General features: G+C 39.1%; 2 protein-coding genes across 9 annotated transcripts in view; one reads left to right on the top strand and one right to left on the bottom strand.

Annotated features, from left to right (window-relative positions):
- Window positions 1–2,772: 2,772 nt before the first annotated feature.
- Window positions 2,773–18,793, bottom strand: PTCD2 (pentatricopeptide repeat domain 2). 6 transcript variants are annotated; one of them, XM_027634636.1, is made up of 10 exons: window positions 18,671–18,793; window positions 15,563–15,655; window positions 13,160–13,307; window positions 12,258–12,375; window positions 10,877–10,955; window positions 9,655–9,746; window positions 6,865–6,978; window positions 5,301–5,375; window positions 4,422–4,535; window positions 2,773–3,085 (listed from the first exon to the last, which is right to left on the bottom strand). In XM_027634636.1, exons 2-10 carry the CDS (start codon window positions 15,600–15,602, stop codon window positions 2,861–2,863), a joined length of 1,005 nt encoding a protein of 334 aa, XP_027490437.1. In that variant the 5' UTR covers window positions 15,603–15,655; window positions 18,671–18,793; the 3' UTR covers window positions 2,773–2,860. The 6 variants fall into 6 exon arrangements, with proteins under 6 accessions (XP_027490437.1, XP_027490435.1, XP_027490430.1 ...); XM_027634634.1 differs by lacking the exon at window positions 18,671–18,793 and adding an exon at window positions 18,436–18,627; XM_027634629.1 differs by lacking the exon at window positions 18,671–18,793 and adding an exon at window positions 18,070–18,353 and having other exon boundaries at window positions 13,178–13,307.
- The window catches only part of MRPS27 (mitochondrial ribosomal protein S27), a 39,106-nt gene continuing 37,730 nt past the window's right edge, over window positions 18,212–19,587 (top strand). For all 3 annotated transcript variants that reach the window (XR_003526228.1, XM_027634637.1, XM_027634638.1), the window contains exon 1: window positions 18,212–18,321. Coding sequence is in view for 2 of the 3 variants with exons in the window: in XM_027634637.1 (XP_027490438.1) it covers window positions 18,258–18,321 (64 nt within the window). In the remaining variant the exon portion in view is untranslated. The remainder of the gene's footprint in view (window positions 18,322–19,587) is intronic.

Here is a 19,587-nt window from a genome sequence, read left to right on the forward strand (position 1 = left end):
TTCCAGTCTGAAAGGTAGAATTACCAGACTAGCTACCATCATGACTATTTGTGAGCACATGATTATCATATGATTTGGAAATTTGCACAGCTATATTCTGTACGTCTCCCTATTTTCCATACGGCTGCAAACTTCTAACAAGTCTTTGCTTCATGTTACTTAAACTCCTATAGAAGGTTCATCAAATACATGAAAACTCTTCTTAAGGCCTGGAGCCACTCCTGCAATGACTAAGCCTTTCACCTCTACTTTTATTGTTTTGAAGCAGAAAACTAACTTGGGAGAAGCACAAAGAAAGTGATCCTCCCTCACCAAGACTCAGGATATTTGTGGAAAGAAATATGAAAAACAAAGTATTAACTTATGGAGAAAAGTAGAAGCATCTACAGCAGAGGAATGTCAGGCCTTTAGAGACTGCACAAAATCCAGATCCCATTTGAATGTAAAAATGAATGCTTTTACAATTCAAGTCAGTGCCCAACTTTCTCTTAAAGGTAAAGCCTGTATAACTGTCACTGGTGTACAGGAAGAACATCAACACCCAGTCTTCTAGGTCATCAATTAGTATTGCTACAGAATACTGTAAAAAATGTATTATGATCATGAGTTGTTTCAATAAATGCAGTAAAGTTTCAAATTAAGTTCTGCAAATCTTCAGGTCTGCAGTCATCATCAACCATCACTGACCACTTGAGGCAGCCGACTGTTGCCTGGATTTTCCATTTTAACACGGCATGCATTAAACACAGGGCAGACCACTCATTCTGCCCTGCCTTTGCGTTAAGTGACACTGCAGGCGAGTACATCCTTGGAAATAACACTGGCAGCAAAGTATGGTCAAGAAACGCCACCTGCTGTCTCTTGGATCACTGCTCCAAAAAGCTGCTGGGGTGCAAGGACATGCACAAAAATCACGTTGTCTTTTACTGGACGAAGAACATTTGAATATGATAAGGAGCAATCCTTTTCCACACAAGAGGTCCCAAAAGGGGCCTCAGATCCTCATCTGAGCTACTTACTACATAAGCAGCACTTCCTACAGAATCTCTTGCAGTGAAACCTAGAGAAAAAAATGTAGCAATTCACTTTGAAATGTAAATGCCTTGGGTTTTTTTCAGATTGTTAAAAAAAAAAAAATCTGTTATTGAATTTAAGAATGTTGAATTATCTTTTATTTCAAGGTTCATAATTGAAAAAAAAAATATTAAAAGCTGCAATAACATAGTGTGGATCTTATTGTCTGAGGCTGTCTCCAAAAAAACTGTCTAGTAACTCAGCCACTCTGACCCAGCAAAATCTCTAAGTATTTGCTTATCTTTAGACAAGTTTGGTCTCCTGATCTTGGGTGCTTGGAAACCAGGAGTCAGCACAATCTAGTCAACTAAGCACAAGGATGAAGACTTTTCAGCACAAAAGCCAGTGTGCTTAGGACCTTGATGCACCAAAAGACAAAATCATAAATAATCACTCAAATCCAAGATTTCCCAATTAACAAGTCTCTGCACCTTGTATGACACAAATTTGACTTTGTTGGAAATCAGCTGCATAAATATTAGAGGTTGCTTATTTTTCCCAGCTTTCTTTTTTCTGAGGGATAATGTTACCAGTCTTCTAAAACACTTCAACATTCAATATTCTAATTTTAATTGTCTGAATTTTGTGTTTCTTTGAATGTATTCTTTAACGTTCATTGAGTCCCTGCTTTCTTCTTCTACTAAAGTATTTTTAGTTATTTAAATGTATCTCCTTTCTTAAGACAAAGACATGTTATTTCTTAAAAAAAAAATATCAATTTGTAACTTGGAGTAAATAAACCTCAAGAAAACAAGTAGCCGAGAGAACAAAGAATGGAAACATCAGGTATACTGACAATTTTAATAGAAGTTATCATTACTTCAGTTGCAGGTAGGATACAGCCTCAGGTAGGAAGCTATCCTGAACTATATGTGGAATTATGTGCTACACAATACTACAGAAAAAGTAATAGTTGTGTTCTTAGACTAATGTATGTAGTATTTAGTTCATGCCACCACTCATAAACACTGTGCATGTGATTCACAAAAATGTAATACATACTCAAATGATTCTTCACTTACACTTGTATGAAGTTCCCTCTACTGTGTAACAGTTTTTGTGCATTTTAGTATTAACAGGACATATTGCAACAGCAACAAATCAGAGAGTTAGAGTCTCAGACAGAAACCTCTGGCGTGCTGTAGCCACATTTTCTTTGAAGCCGTATTTCTGCATGGATGGGTTCTTGTTCCTTCACAGTGCCTCACTGGCTTCAACAAAGTTTGATATAGCATGCACAGATTCATTCACAGAAAGTATACTCTGAGTTCTGACACTGCTCGACTGGGGCAGAGACAAAATAAAAAGAACAGAATCCAGAGGAGATAATGCAGCCCAGCTTGGAGAGTACGAGTACCAAGCTGGGCTCCAACTAGTCTAGTGCTTACAGGACTGCCAGGTTCTGTATCAACAGGTTCATCACTTCATAGGCAGAAGCAAACCAAAAGCATGCAAAGGCCAGCCAAGGTATAACTGCTTCCGACTCCTTCTATTCTGGATGGTGAGTGAGTACAGATTTTTGGGTGTACAGGACTCACAGTTACAGATCAAGCACATTTGATCTGGAGCCATTAAAGCCATCACAGTCATTACAGTCTAAAAATGTGATCGTACTTGCTCTAAGAAACTTCGCAAATTTATGCCAAGATCTGCTACACTGGGAAGTTTAATATCAGAAAATTAGAAGAGGTCACTTGCTCATTGTGGAAATCGGGAGAAGGCATTTTATTTGAACCTGGCTTCTAAGAGATGCTATCGGCAGTTTAGTTTGCCACCAAATACTGAACTATTCCAACAACAGATTTGACTGAAGCGGATTAGCAGCCTGATAGCCCAATTGCTTCTGACTTAAAAGCTTTGCAGTAGTCTTCTTTGAACTAGGAATCTGGAAAAGCATGTCTTCTAGTGTGCACATGGTAATCTGTCCAGAAGCTTGTAGTTTTGTACAAATATCTCCTAATTTGACAGAAAGGTTAGGGTTTTCTTCCATCTTTTCCCTGACTGTAGCCAGCTGAGGAAGAGAAATTTACATATTGTTACAGTTCAGCAAGTGAAGATCATGTTCTACTATCATACCAAAGACAAGCAATCACTCATCGTAAACAAACAAACACACAGCATAAGACAGGTTGCTAAGGCAATGATTTTATGGAACACACATTATGTATCACCACACACCACACAATGGTGGAAATGCACTGGATACCTATCAGAGAGGGTTTATTACATTTAAAACTTCCTTGAAATTGTACAGTCCTATTTTCAGTCCTAGTACAGAATAACACAGTTATTTTCTATTTAAATCCAGGAAACTTAATTGCTTCCTGGAATCTACTTTTCAGATCAGCACAATTCTAATTATTATTACGCATCTCAGTAAATGTACAGTACAGAAGAAATCAATAAGTCAGACTGTAGAGTCTGACAGACTACAGACTCAGTCTACAGAACTGAGAAGTTCTGTATGCCATACACAGAGTATGAACTCAAGTGTTAAGTAAATCTCTTAAAAAACCGTTATTTATCCATAAGCTTTTGTGGAAGGGAAGGGTTAGGACTAATGCTTAGTCTTTTTATGCTTGTTACATATTTCCCAAACAAAATCAAAATACAACACCGACGCATGGAACGTTTATTGCGAAGACTTTACAAAACAAAATGCTGCTTAAAGAATTTCTTTTTGACATAGCAGTTAATATAAATGGGTTATGCCTTGAGAGGAATACCCCCTTCTACGTGATATTTTACATATCAGTTACAAATTCTGTTTAATAGGCAGCAGTGAATGGCTAAGTATTTAATTATTCTTGCCTTGTTCTACAGGCACATTCAAAAGGAATTCACTGATGAGTTTCAGGAAAAGCAGCAGGAATGCTGACAAACTGATAGAGGCTACGTATGTTCTATGAGAAAGCCTTCTTGCTGATCAAGACTGTAAAAACAGTTTTCACAGTAAAACACAGTTAAATAGCAAAAGCTACTATTTCTCATATCACACTTCCCTGTATAGCACAGATCTTTGCAAATATTACCAATCTAACAATATCACTGTGATCAGAAACTTTACTCTCATTTTCATATCAAATGAAAATAGCATAGAAAGCAAGGGATTAAATTATTTAATGCCACTAGGGAAGGCTTCACTTACATTCAAATGAAGTATGAGCTTCCAGGAGCAAGACCATGGAAAGTGAACAGCTAAGTGTTCTGTCCAACAGTACAGGAAGCCAGACAGGTGCTTTGGCATCAGAACCCAAACAACTTTAGTAGGGTGAACTTAGGCACCTGAGGTTCTGTAGGTACCACCATTACCAGGTCTCAGTCAAGTACCATTACTGTGTACTTACCACCTGCTCAGAAAACTCAAGTTTTTTCACAAAGGGAGGAGTATCTACTTCCACTGCTGCCTCTAGTGTCTTTATTACTTCTTCTAGCAAACCAGATCTGAGCTGGACAAGAACCTTAAAAATAAAATAAAAATACACCACACAAATAGTGGTGGTTACATTCATCAGAATGTAAATTTTTTAAAAAGTGTTTGAGAAAGACATGAGGCAAAGCAGGACAAAATACATTTCCAGATGCTGCACTGATAAAAATCCATTCATCACAAAGAAAGCAGATGGAATGATCAATTTCCTCACTGTTTTTTTTTTTCACAGTTGGGACCTGGAAAGGCAGGGTGAGTCTGAAGGTAGAGCTCCTCTGATGAAGCTGCATTAGCTGTTCTTGAACAAAGTGGTTTTTGCCATAGCTCAGAGAAGTCGCTTACATGACACCTGCAGTACACTTTCTCTGAGGTTATAGACTGTGCAAGTAAACAAAAAAATTGTTGTACGTACACATGTGGTTAAGGTCTGCAGGGCTGAAGGAGGCCCGAAGTGGGCAGAGCACAGCTAAAGAAGGCATTTACTTGGAGCTGTGGGTTTTTTTCAATCTTTTGTAGCAAGGAAGCAAAAAGTTACAGTGTCATAATTAGAAATTGCTCATGGTTCTATACCCACAGATGTAGGACTAGTCTCATCTATGGTAGGAAGTTATTTTAAAAAATAGTTGAGGACTGTTAACAGTTCAGAATTTGTTGACTCAGAAACAAGCTCATCAACACCACTAACACACACATGTGCTCCTAAGAAGTTGCCCCTCCGTTACTTTGCACATGGAAGTTTTTTGTCCAGCATAGCATACTCCTTTGCAAGACTTTAATACAAAGCAAGCATACTTACTTTAAGATTATTGTATAGTTTGTTCTCTGTTTTCATTATCTGGGAGCAATAAAGTTTGGCTTGCGCTACGTCATTCTGGGAAGGAATTATAAATAATAAAAAAAATACAGTCAAACATGCATCACAAACTTTTGCAATAAAGTTCAAGAGAAAAAACAGTCCTTCACAACTTTTCAGTAAATCACAAACCAGCATTTAAAACCCCTTCACCATGACCCATAGACACCAAACAGCATGCAGCCTGCAAAAGAAACACCCCATGCTGCATTTCTCATATCATCTGGGTCTTTACTACAATGTGTTGCACGTAACCAACACTGAGCATGAGATCACTTAAAAGATACAAGATCTACACACATGCTCAGTTTGACACATTTCAGAGTACTTAAACAAAGTGCAGCATATGTTAATGTGGATATTTATCCTGCCCAGCCCTTTTAACCTTTTGGACATACACATTTACAGTACTGTATCTCCTGTATACAATTGATTTGTATAGAGAGTTAATGTTACACTGGTATTTACTAGACCAAGCAATGTTTCTTGAGATCAAGAAACATCTTACTCACAGCAATAAGTACTGACAAAGGTCATGCACCTTAAAGAACAGTTAAATATAATGTGGAGCATTACTCCGTTTGCAAAACAAGAATTTTATCAGATTTTTACATACAGCAACATCAAGCACATTTCATTTTGTTTCAGAGATAGGGATTTTGTTTTTACTCAGTAAGTTCTATCATGTCATCATGCACATGAATAAATTTATTTCAGTGTTGCTATTGCTCAGTGTCTCTCTTCACAGAGACAGAGTAAAAAAGACCACACAATGCACAAGAAACCTTTAACAATTCTACTTCATTCATTAAAATTTGTGAATAAGACCAAATCTGTAGTCCTTCCAGTGTCTCTGACCTCTGTTTTAACATGAAACAGAGAAGGTTCAGAGCACACCCATGCTGTATACACAGATTAACTGCAGAGATTTCTTCCAGCCTTTAGAATTTCCTAAGTGTTATTCTCTTGCTCAGAATTTGACCCTGTGCTGCCTCAGAGCCTCAGTGCTTAGGCACATGAGGTATACGAAAACCTCCCCGAGCAGAAACATGTTGAGAAGAAAGACAGGCCACCTCCCATGCAGTAGGGCAATACACATCATAGGCTTTGAGCCTGCCTCCCAAGATAACCATTTTAAAGAGACGATTGCATAAATATTTTAAATTATAATTTAAATTCTATTTAAAAGAAATCATTACCAAATAGTAGTATCTGCAGGAGTAGATCCATGGTTACATCTAACCTGTTTGCCTAACTCATTCGTTTTCTAGTAATATTCTACACGGCATTGTCACTAGCCCAAAATACATTAGACTCAAGACATGTTTATATTTCAGAACTTCCAGGTTCAATTTATGTGAAAGTTGTCTATAATCACACGGTTTCAGGAGCCTAAAAGTTTCAATACTTGAAGTTGTTACATAGATCAGCACTTTCTCCATGTTAACTTTCTTTCACAATAAAACTATAGAGACCCAGGCAGAACCTAAAACAAAAGGCATTGTACCTGCTTGAGAGCAGTTGCCATGGCAAAGCAGTGTGCTCGCAGTGACAAGGTGTCACCTTTCAGCTGTGCTTCTTCAAGCAATTTCGCAGAGATTTTGGAAGACTCCAGGTTGTCCTGCATAGAAATTTCAAAGTAAGTTGCACTTGTTATTCTTGTGATCTGACAGGACTGTAAGCAAATGCAATCACATTCAGAAGGCATGCAGAAGTCAACATATGTATGATCACCAAGGTAATATGTATCTAAACCCAACCAAGCAGATACTGTGCAGCACTTCTTGAGAAACACAACGTCAAAATATGATATTTAAAATGACAGAGGTCAAAAGAAGGTAAACATAACTTCCATTCTTTTAAGAATTACACCTGGCCCTGTTTTGGCTTCTACAAGAGATAAAAAAAACTGTGGCAATATCCTAAACCAAACAGACTTTTCACTTTTGAATAATTCCAAAATCGGGAAGGAAGATTAATTTTTGTCCTTTATTCTAGAATCCACATTTGGTAGTTACTAAAAAGTCAGTATTTTCTAAGCATTGAACTACTCAGCAGCACTACACTAAAGAAGTCTGTGTATGAGCAAATTTGAACATTCAGCCATTTTTTTAGCCTCTCTTACAGATCAAATCTTGAAAAATGTTTCCAAAGCATATATTCTAATATGACTGTTTAGACATTTGCATGTTTTTCAACATAGAAAGCTTCCATTATTCCTGGGACAATTTTCACTAGAGTCTATAATAAAAGGCAATGAGTTTAGCTATCTGCTACCTCACAAACCACCAACTCTCCAAACCAATACGGCTCACACTGGAAACTATGGGTGGAACTGACTGGATTCCAAACAAAATAGTATCTGCCAAACTTAAAAGCTGGCAGCATGAAGATTTTGTAACAATTGGTACCACCAATATGGATAAGAGTCCTCATATTTGGTGCTGATTTCTGTTCCTAGTGTTCAGTGTCATTCCTGCAAAATATGGTTTAAAACATGTTCTTAAAAATTTAGAAACATTCTGATCACCAGAAGATTGATTATTACGTAAATACTTTGCTGTCATCCAAAGGCCTATAGCTCTTTCCTGCACTAAAAGAAGGACCATCTGTTGTCTCAGATGATAGTAGTGCCTTATAGTGATTGAAAAAATCCCAGGAGTGTTTCAGAGTTGACCTGTAAAACACCTCTGAACAAAGATTAAACATCAATTCCTTTGTTTATCCACTGGCAATAATCTGAGCTTTAAGCCTTGTACATTTTTCCGTACTGGTCTCTGTCAGAATTATTCATAAAAAACCCAAAAATTAACCTGGTAAAAATTGAGCACAGCTCTTAATGACATCACTACCACTATTTTCATTATTCAAGTAGTGCATATTGAAGATACTTCCCGTCAAGATTTTTTCTGACATTTCTTATCTTGCAGCATGCACAAAAGTACTTTTGAGCTTCATGGTTTCTCCTCCTCCTCCTCCATGAATCAACAGATTAAGCTTCTGAAAGACCTCCACCTAATCCTCTTTAGCGCATATAGGGTTACTACAGCTTATTCCTCTATTGGTAGTATTTTATCTCAATGAAAAAACCCATGAGTTTATTGTGGCTGTTAAAACAATTGGGTGACAGTTTAGAATTGTTTCCCCTCTATTTTCATCAATAGTAATAATGGGTTAGATTCTCTATTGAAAACACATGTAGGGACAGATGTGGTGGAAAACAGAAGCCTCGGGAACCTCTTCCTGTTGCATGTGCCATGGGTCCAAGCCTTCTGACTGCAGGCCACGTAAAAAAACATGTAAAGATTTTAGGGAAGAAGCTACAGCAGACCTAAAGGCAGGGCTAACTCATTAGAACTGAGAACTGCAGAGGCACCACGTAAACTACTACTGAGGTACTATTTTAGGCCTACTCCTTTTTCACATACGCACTCAGTTTCATTTAATGTTTAACTGAGAAACCTGAGGAAGTTTAGTCTGGTGGTATAACTTTTTCCTCAGCTAGCATCTTCGTAACACAAGAGAAAAAGGAAGAAAACTTTCTAACTGAGTTTGGGAAGGGTCCACGTTAATATTTCAAACAGCAAAACCGACTCAAATCTGGAGAGGAAGATCAAAATAAAAAAGTTCTGGGATCTCACTTTGCTACAAAAGGAAAACAGTTCTAAGGAAACACTTGTAAAACCAATGTAGCCCAGCTTCTCACCATGTTCATGCTCTTTTTCTTTGAGACAGGTAAGCTCAAGGGCAGCCTGTCTCTCACTAGAGGCATTCATTTAGGTTTTTTTTCTTCACTCAGCTGTCCATTTTCATCAGGCACGTAGGGAACAGATTAACTTTGACAACTCTATTCCTTGTCAAGTTTGGGTGCAATTACAGAAATGGTTCAAGGCTACTTGTAAGGGGAGGGGGGAAATGGATGGGGGATGTCTGACAAACACACCATATCACATATAAGCCTTGTCTCTTAAGGAAACCACACTATAAAATCGATATTGAGGCTCAAGCACACAGTATAGTCTGAAGAGTTGTAAAGTTCCCAGAGAAAGAATACTATAAGGCTGTAGCAAATTTGTTCCTTAATGCTTATGTTCAGAGATTTGTTTTGTGATATTAGTTTGTATGGGAAACTCTATATGGGCACTATATCAGGCACAATGAAGCAATTTAGGACTTAAATATGTCTAAAATATTTCCAGTAGACAGGAAATCATGACAGGGAAAATATGGAAATTTTAAAATCCAAAAAAAAAGGCATTTCAAACACTTTTTCATAATGTAAATTGAAAATACTTACCAGCTTATAGCATATTGCAAATGCAAGTAGATATGTTTCTTTGTTGAAAGGTATACCTTGTTTTTTCATTTCTACCAGAACTTCCAAAGCACCTATCAAAAATATATTAGTCTTACTCACTTCACAAATTTATGGCTATACCTTTAGTAACTGAAAAAATAGTTCAACATGCTATGAGCTCAGTAAGTCTATTTGCAAATAAGAATGCAAACTGAAATCTATTATTTTAAAAAGAAAATAATTAAAAAAGTTTAATGCATGGTCAGTTGGATATAACAGCAAGATTTCTGGGCAGTTAGGAAGAATGAGGGTGACTTTGTCAAGTGTCTAGAATTTAGCTTCAGATTCATATAAAAATAATGAAAGAGTAAGGCCATATTCTACTGCCCAGAAATCTTGCACCACTTTAGGCAAACTCCATAACATCCCCTCAATAACTCATGTGCCTCAGCATAACACCTGCATTCAGGTGCTGATCTAGTTATTTTTACAATGGGTCAGGCTCAACTTCTAGGGCAGCTGCTGAACTTATATTTGCTAAACATCAAGAGATCAAGTGCTGTGTATTCAACAGATTTCAAATAAAGGGATTTGCTTGAAAAGCTTATTCCATACTCAATTTAAGGTTTTCTCGTGAAAAGTCTTTTAAGTTAGGTTAGATGATTTTTCCTTATCCTCACAAAGGGCCAAACTGATTTGAAGCACTGGACTTAAACACCGCAGTAGCCACTCTGTGTGATGGCACTAGTAAGACAAAACAAGAGAAGACCGCAGTTTTGGAAAAAGGGTATTCTTCTCTGCACTGACACTAATGCAAAACAGCCAAAAAACTGTTGAAGAACATACCATTTCAAAATCCACATAAAGCAAACTCTGAATAGAGAAAACAAAATGCTATGGGAAATTACAAAGCAAAAAGAAGTTAGCACTTTAGAGAAGAGGGTTTAGGACACAAGGTCTCCTGGATAAAAACAATTCCAGGCAACTTGAATGGCAAGAATACTGCAGGAATTAGAAGACCAATACTGTCTTCCATTTTTATTACATGCTACAGCGCAACTCATTCCCATCTACACTTATTTACATGATGTTTGGCCATCTAAAACCATAGCCAACTAGCAATGTTCATTAAAAAAATACATATATTTATATACGCACACAACACATACAGTGAGAAGCATCCTCCTCAAAATTAACTTGTCTTAGTAAACACAATACTTACTTTCAAATTGGCCTTTTTTAAACAACATAGTCATCAAAATATGGAATGACGTACTCTCTGAGAAAAAACCATGCAAATTCTGGAAAAAAAATAGAGCAAACATAAAAAAGGTCGGGAGAGTGAACAGTCTTACTGTGCACAGCATTTAGCAGGTGTTCCTACTGGAATAAGTCTCTTCTTTACAAGTTCAACATTTAACTCTCTGGGTTCCCTGACTGTCCATCCCTCTGTCAAGTAATCTCTAAAATATCAGTGACTCAGTATGGTCAAAAGCTCACCAAAATTAAACAGAAATTTCCCAGAGAGTCCTCCTATCATTTTTTTAATGACAGATTGTAACCCCTAAGTCACTGCAAGTGGAAGTCCCTGACAGCTTGCAGCTGACGAACAATATCTTTGTAGTTAAGCACATCGCCATGAAATTGAAAGAATTTTTTTCTAATCACAATATCAAACGATGAACAGGTCAGCACAAGAGCTTGAGTGATGATGATAAGAGTAGCGGAAGAAAGAGAAATTACATATTATGTTCTACTTCAACCACACTGTGTTGGGAATAACCAAATAAAATATCAGACATATTAAGTTTAAATTTCTGTAGCAGAGTCTGAAGAAGTATCTCAGACTCAGTATCTCAGTATCCACCAGTTACCATGTCCTGCAAGTACAGCAGAACCTGTCTAATGACACAGATGCCAATAAGAAAAAAAACAAACTAAAATAAAAACTACATACTTTTACATGTCTAATTTAAGAACAAAGAAAGATTTCTCCCATTTCTTGCTGGGTGTATCTCATGCCTTAATGAATTAGCATCAGAGACATGACTTTTCACTGGCTAGCAGACATTTTTGAATGCACAACATTATTGCACACACTTGGTATGATTAACATCTTGCCTTAATAGCACACATAAGAGTTTCAGACATGTTCAAAAACAAGTCCTTAAGTTTCTTCAGCACTAAAATGGCCAAGTTCCTGAGCTGTTGAACATCATACCACCTCTACAGAGTTCAGAGGGAATCTGAAGTAGAGTACCATGATAAATCTGCTAATACAAATAACAAAAGGGATTTCAGAGGGCTACCACAGAAAAACTCAGAAGCATTCATTCCAAGAGTCATCTAATGCAATACAGGATGTGGGAAAACATGCATCAGTCATGTTAACTTAAGTAATTATTTTTTTGTCAATATTTTTTATTCAATTTTATCATACAGAAATAAAGTTACCAGTCAAACTAGCATTTAATTTCCTTTTAATTACTGTTTTGCTATCAGTAGCATACCATTTCTCATTTTTGAGAATACATTGACTGAGAATATATTGACTAATAATAACTACAACAACAACAGTATTTTTGAAATATAAGGGGAAGTACCTGATCTTTGATAAGTTCTACTGCAGGTCTTTCAAGGTCTAGCTCATAACATAGCCTCATAAAGAGGGGCCCAAATTTAAAATTCTGTAAGGCTGTTATTCCATTCTGTTCATGGTACCTATTGGAAAGATTAAGAAAGTTAATCACACAGAGCATGGAATTTGCCAAAGAGAACAGCTTTAAACAGAGAGCAAGATCTGTACGTGCAATGACAGAGGCACACTCCTCTATCTGCACCAGCCCAAGATATACAGATAACAGGAGATTAAATTTTAATGAAAAATATAGTTTTGATCAAACTAATAAATGAACTAGTAATAAATAATCTCTTCTATTACCAGTAGAGTAATCTGCATTAGATCAATAATAGAATGGGTCTCTATCTAAAAAATTCCCAGCTACTTTACCTTCTGTTCATGGAACGATAGCACAGAAGTTGCAGCAGTCTATTTTAGCAGCAATACCTGCTAAAATACCTCTACAAAAAGAGAGTATTTTAATTTTTACTTTATGGGTCCTACACTGTAATTGCTGGGAAAGTTTTCACTCACAAAACCTCCTGCCATTAATCTGCCACTGCTGGTTCCAGACCAGTTTATAATCAGGCGTGTCATGGCTGGAAAAAACCCTGAAAACACATCTGCTTCTCAGCTGTGGGATGATTTTTCTGTGTGGTTCACCATTCATTCTGCAGTAGGACACCACTTTGCTCTCATAGTTTGACCCTCCTTTGACCTGAGAGTCTTTGAAGGGTTTGAAGATCCAAAGAAAATGAAAACACAGCCTTAACTTAAGGGATTAATTATGCCTATAGCCATTGAATCAGGACAAGCACTCAACTGCAGATATAACCTGAGATGATCTAATAAAAGACAAAAAATAAAGACAGAAAAGAGCGTTACCTGGATTTTAAAAAATACCTGTAAATAACTTTTCTGGCTAATTCCACATCAGATGAAGTCTGACATAAATGCAGCAAATTTTTTAATTCATTTTTGAGAATTATTCCATTTTTCTTTAATTTTTCTTTAATACTTCTGAAATATGGATCTGAAAATAAAATACATAACAGGAGCAGTCTATAGACAATTCCATTACAGGTGTTGCATACTTGGTACCTAAAACATGGAGACTCAATGAATCAGCAAGCTTGTTTTTTCACCAAGAAAAATGCATAAAGCTTCTCACAGACAAGCATGCCAAGCTGTCTCCATGAAGTCATGTCAAACTTGGAAAACCAAGAAGATGCATATTGTGAACTTAACTCATTGTGTATGTTATGGAACATATCTGGTAATGGAAAAGTTTTAATGAGGAAGAAAGTTTTGTGACATTTTTTGTCTTCTGTTCTTTTTCTAAAGAGCAAGCAAACAAACAAAACCAATTCCACACAGCATTCAAACAACTGTAAGAACTACTCAACACTGCTCATACAGAAGACTTAAATTTCTTCACAGCTGATGAAAACACAAAGACTCTCCTATATAATCTGTGTTTTTCTATACACAGCCATAAACTTAAGAGTTGCTTCCTTTACCCTGTCCCAAAACAAGATGGTTCTCTATCCCACCCATTTTCCTATGACAAATCAAGCACAAAGATGAGTCCTCTGGTTGGTAATCTCAATCCTCTGACCAACACACACAAGATTAAAACCACATGTACCACCTGACAGCCTCATTCCTCTCATGGTGCTGACCACATCTTAGGGAGAGAAGCAATCTTTTTTTGTAGCAGTTGCTGTGCTACTGGTGCAAGCTATTGAGCTACACAAGAGGTAAAAAGTAGGCACCACAGGGAACAACATATTCAGTTACTGGATGCATATCTGTTGCTACATGCAATTGCAAGTCCTTACTCGAGACTGAAATACAGAGCTGAATCCTGGAAGTTAGAAGAATGTATACATACAAGTAGGCATATATAATGCTTGTGATGTGCTCAAAGGTGCACAGAAATTAAAAAAATACCTGAGATCTGAATGGTATTTATACTATTGTAGGTAATTGTATAACTGCTGTAGTTAATAGTATAACTATTGTCGTTAATGGTTGGATTATAACTACAATAAATAATAGCTATTATATATTCTGTGCAACAGTTATTACTGCTTTTTCCATTACTAAACCAAGTTTTTATTCGCTCTAATTACTTATTTTCATTTTTCATATATTACATTAAACACTGAGTACAGAAACTATTCACACATTCACATAAACAGATGTTTAGCACAATGTTTTCATTAGTTTTCAGAGGCTACTATTTGTATGAAACTAAAAGGTCAACTGTGACCTGTAAACCCAAACATTTGGCTTCTACAAATCTGCTTTAGCAAAAGTGATTGACCCACAGCAATAAATTCAATGTATCTCAGGTATGGGATGAATAAACTAAGTATGTCATCATTACAGCAAAATATAATAACATTATGAATTGCAACCGCACAATTTAAATTTTACTAAATATAGAAAAAGGTGTCAGGTTGACTTTACTTCCCTCTCTGTCCCAAAAGACTGATTTACATAAAACTAGATTTGTTTATTTGTCTCTTCCTTGTCTTAAAATTAAGTACAACCTTTGGAACACTAGAACACCCACACATGATAAAACAGGAGTTTTGCCTAAGCTTTCTTAAATAATAAGGGCATGTTTGTATCTATGTTTCTTAAAGAAAGGAATTTGTATACATTTTAAACAGCATGACAAAATCCCTGCCAGAAAAAATCCACTGATTCTGCTCCTATATTAGTTTGGAAAACCTGAATTTGTTTTTCATATTCGGTGTAGCATATGTCAGCTGGAAGTGGGTGTACAACTGAGAACTTACACTAGGCAAAAGAAAAAAAATCTAAAAGAATATGCTAACTGAACTTACAGAACAGATTAAAAGAGAATTACCAGTGAAGGCCTTTTCTGGATACTTAGGTAACTATTTGGCTTTGTGTTTCCCTTCTCTGTTGATGATGTATTTGAAGCGATATTCGTAGACTGAAACAGTATTTTCTATTAAATTATCTTAAAAAATTAGAAAAGGGAGGAAATAAACATTTCAGGTCTTATGCAAACACCTTGCACACATGAAAGCTTCTCCACACATATTCTCAACACAGCATAACTAATATTGTTTCATTTTACAAAGTCTCAGATCTTCCAATAATGGTAGATACAAAAAATTTGCAGGAGGAAGACATACGTTGTTTCTTTAAATGGGATCAATTGGTGTCATACTTTTGTAACTTGGACTGTTTTGTTTCCTAGGACTTATGCAAAAATTGAGAATGGTGACGATGAAATAAATTCTATACCTTTATTGCCATGAACTTCATTTCTAATTGCCACTTTCATCTGTTGAAATTCTTGTAACTTTATATCTTCTTCTGTTAGCAGATACCGCTTCCCTATCACAAGAAAAAAAAAAAGAGGAAGACTGAGTTTTATGTTACACTGTCTGATTTATTACTACTGAACCTTGCATGTATTAATTACTGACTTCAATTTTCTGATGCCAGACCATTGTCAGTATGACCTTAAAAAACAGACTGCAAAACCTGAAGTTGTTCATGTCACAAACAAAAGAACTCAAATACTATGTTACAGCTCTATGGACTTTATGTGAACAAGGATGAAGAAGTATTTAGTTACTGAATGAGCACAAGAAAAAGTAGAAGTAACATTCCTCTTCACCAAGGAAGAGGAGCATTCTGCTCAGTAATAAGATCTTTCCCCCCTTTTATACCTTCATAATGATTTTCTTGTCATTTCTTTATTGTCCACAATTCACTAGTGGCACAGCTTGCTTTCCCCTTAAGTGCTGTCCCCACTGCTGTAGAACGCATCATTCTGGAAGCTCCAAATGCAGTAGGAAGACACAAAAAGCTTATTTTTTGAATTTATAAAAACACCAATTGCATTACTTGGATTCCAGTAACACTCAGGAGACCTAGTGAAGTTCTGTTGCACTACAGACATAGAGGTAAGACAGTTAATTAATCTAGAAGCTCAACATTAACTTTGGGTGCTGACCTCAACTGTACCGTCTTGCAAGCTGCTTTAATAAAAGTGTCATGCAAAAGCTGTTTGACAAGTTTTTGCTGTTACAAAATCAGATGTCCATTAGATTTTTATTTGCAACTAATAACTTTGTAACAGACAGTCACTGTAGTAGCTTACATTGTTACAATCTAATATTTTAAAGTTGTGGCTTCTTAAAGAATTATCGGAACCATGAAGGGACAAGAATAAGTATTGAACTGAGTTAGGTTGTTTATTCTCATTCTGCATTTCCCCAGAAAAATGTAACAGGCCATGCAAAAAAACCCACTTGTTTTCTATGCAAGCAAAGCATGCTAATGACACACTTCATAAAACCTGAAGCAAAAAATCCATTAAATAGCACATTCATCCATTAAATTTAATGGAAACTATTCCAATGGGAAAACAAACACAATTTATCCAGCACGAAATTAACCTGTATTAGCCACCATTTAGGTTCCACAGACCTGGTTTAACAGCGAAAGCCCATCTCAGTCCTGGGCCTCTCCAGAGCTGGTGCAGGAATCATGCTAGTGCCTGGGGTGGGACCAGCACACTGCATATCACAGACACTCCGTGGTCACGGACAGTGTCAGCAGAGAGTGGGGGGCAGCAGAATTTTACCCTTCTTGAATTCAATTTGATGAATTCCACTGCTTCCTTAGATTCACACCTTACAGCATTACAGAAACAAACCAGTGCAAAACCAAGCAAAGGGACCTCCAATGAAAAAGGAGGGAGATGGATATGACTGCTGGCATGTGCAGGTGGTGCAGGCTATCCCAGAGAACTTAACCAACCAACCTGCTCTGCCTCACAACCCTCTACCAGGCTGGCCAGTGAAGAGGGGTGGGCAGAGCATGAGGCAGAATGGAGGGCTCCATGTCTCTGAGGGGTCTAACAGAGCTGTAACCTGAGCGAGGCCTCCACAGGCCAGGAGCCCAGCCAGGGCCTGGGCTCAGAGCTCTGCAACATACACCTCTTTTCCATGTGCCCCCATTTCCTTCTCTGGGCAAGGGAGTGCCTTTGGAAGGCCTCTGAAGCCCAGAGTCTGGATAACACTGTCATCCTCCCAGAATAAACACACATTTATGAAACTGCACATGTGTTCGGTTGGTTGTTTCCTTTTCAATGTCACATCCTGACAGCAGCAAGTAGGAGATCCACTCACTAACGCTGACCTCCAGGGTGACCTTACTGTGGCCTTTCAGTACCTGAAGAGGGCCTACAGGAAAGATGGAGAGGGACTTTCACAATGGCATGTAGTGCTAGGACAAGGAGGAATGGCTTTTGACTAAAATAGAGTAGGTTTAGATTAGATATTAGGAAGAAATTCTTTACTCTGAGAGTGGTGAGGCACTGGAATAGCCCAGAGAAGCTGTGCATGTTCCATCACAGGAAACGCTCAGGGCCAAGTTGAATGGGGTTCTGGGCAACCCGATCCCGTAGAAAGTGTCCCCATGGCAGGGGGTTGAAACTGGACGATCTTTAAGGTCCCCTCCAACCCAGGCCATTCTGGGATTCATTCTGTGATCTCGTAAGGCCACTGCCCACCCTCCCTGCACGGCCTGCCCACCAGGAGCCCCTCGGCGCTCCCCGCCACAACACCACGCGCCCCGAAGGGCATCCAGGCAGGAACTACAGTTCCCGTCAGGCACACGCCTGGCGGCGGCGCCGGACCTGCCGAGTGCTGCCGTACCCGGTATCCCCCGCACCGGCGGGCAGCCTCGCTCCCCGGCCAGGCTCCCCCCGCCCGCCCCTGCCGCGAAGCCCGCAGTACCTGCGGCCACGCAGCCCCAGGCGCCCGGGACGGGCAGGCGAACCGCCGAGCGCCGCGCCGCCTCCCGCGCCGCCCGCCGGGACCCGCCCGCCAGCACCGCCGCCATCTCACGGCCCAGCCCGCGGGGCGGGGCGAACCGGGGCGCTCGCAATCTCCCCGCGCCACCCACCTCCTCCGGCCTCGGCACCATGGCCGCCCCCGTGCTCCGGCGCGCCGTGCTCCGCAGCGGGAGGGCCCTCGGCGCGGCCCCAGGTCGGTGCACTGCTGGGGGGCGCGGCCGGGGCACGGCGCTGGTGGCCGTGGTTGCCGCAGGCGGAGGTGGGAAGCGTGAGCAGGGGTGGGATGCTGCGCCGGGACTGCCCTCACCTTCCCCCATTTCTCTCTCTCTTCGTATATCTGTGTGAAATTGGAGGCAGCTCTGTGGACGTCTTATCGCTGGCGTGCAGTGTAGGAGAGTGTTCGCAGTTTGTATTTTAGTGGATCCTCCACCGTGCGGATTTCATAGTTCGACATTTTAGGGCCTGCCCCTTTGGGCCGGGGGAACCCACGCGGAATTGTAGGAGAGGCCGCCAAGCCCGTGGCAGTGAGTGCCCAGCACAACCTGGTAACGCCGGTGACAGAAGAGCCGCAAGGCTGATGTCTTGGAAGAGACAAAAATGTGACCCCTTGGGAGGAACTGAGCTCAGTAACGTTTGCCTGAAGAGTGGTGGTGATGGGTGACTCCGTTGTGCCTTTTCACACGCGGAGCACGCTTTCCTGCGTTCTGCTTACTGGATGCCCAGGGTTCAACCGCGCCGCCCTTCCCTCTGGCGCTGAACCGGCGTGAAGAGCTCAGCCCTGACCTCGGCTTACCCGAGCATAGAGCTGTCAGGCGGACAGTTTTACTACAGAAAATAGTTCTGTAAAGCCTCATGCTTGCTAGTGGCATCCTTCGCGTGAATAAGCATACAGTAATTTATCCTAAAAAAAAACCAACCAAAAAGTCCCCAGAAACCCACACCAACCTCCCCAGGTCTTCCGTATGTCTCTTTTGTCAACCTAATGAAAAATAGCACTAAAAGAAACCGTATTAACCAAACAAAAATACCTTATTTCCTGTTTGGTGAAGTGATGTACATACTCTCATATTCTGACTGTGGAATTCTGTGTTCTGGGCCTTTTTGATAGAGGTCTGCAAGGTTGTTCAGAGGTGGACATGTGTTTATAATGGTGTGTCAGAAGGATGAGGAGAAAAATTGTTTCACAACCAAAACTAAACTTTCAGAGGGAGCTGATTTTCGGATTAAAGCCTTAAGGTAGTTGCTTAGACTCCTGTGTAGCATTGTAATGTCTATTTCTAAAATATTTCATATTTCTTAACATTACTTTCTGCAACCTTCTACATGTATTCCTGTATCTTCCTTCAACAAATTTTATCCATGTCTTCCTCATGCATTTTCAAGAACACATCATCTGTGGCTGATGTACAAATTTTTCCAGCTGAAGTATTTTCTGTTTTGTTTCAAAAGCTAGTACAGC

This window comes from Corapipo altera, unplaced genomic scaffold (genome assembly GCF_003945725.1).
Source record: "Corapipo altera isolate COAL_440 unplaced genomic scaffold, ASM394572v1 61411, whole genome shotgun sequence".
NCBI classification, from domain to species: domain Eukaryota; kingdom Metazoa; phylum Chordata; class Aves; order Passeriformes; family Pipridae; genus Corapipo; species Corapipo altera.

What these genes read in the sequence shown, in the direction of transcription:
- PTCD2 (XM_027634629.1), bottom strand. Translation starts at nt 18,259, where the DNA reads ATGGTGCCGAGGCCGGAGGAGGTGGGTGGCGCGGGGAGATTGCGAGCG. An exon ending in CTGGGGCTGCGTGGCCGCAG is followed by an intron (nt 15,656 to 18,069) that starts GTACTGCGGGCT and finishes TTCTTGTGATAG; the next exon opens with GGAAGCGGTATCTGCTAACA. An exon ending in AACTATACAATAATCTTAAA is followed by an intron (nt 4,536 to 5,300) that starts GTAAGTATGCTT and finishes TTTATTTTTAAG; the next exon opens with GTTCTTGTCCAGCTCAGATC.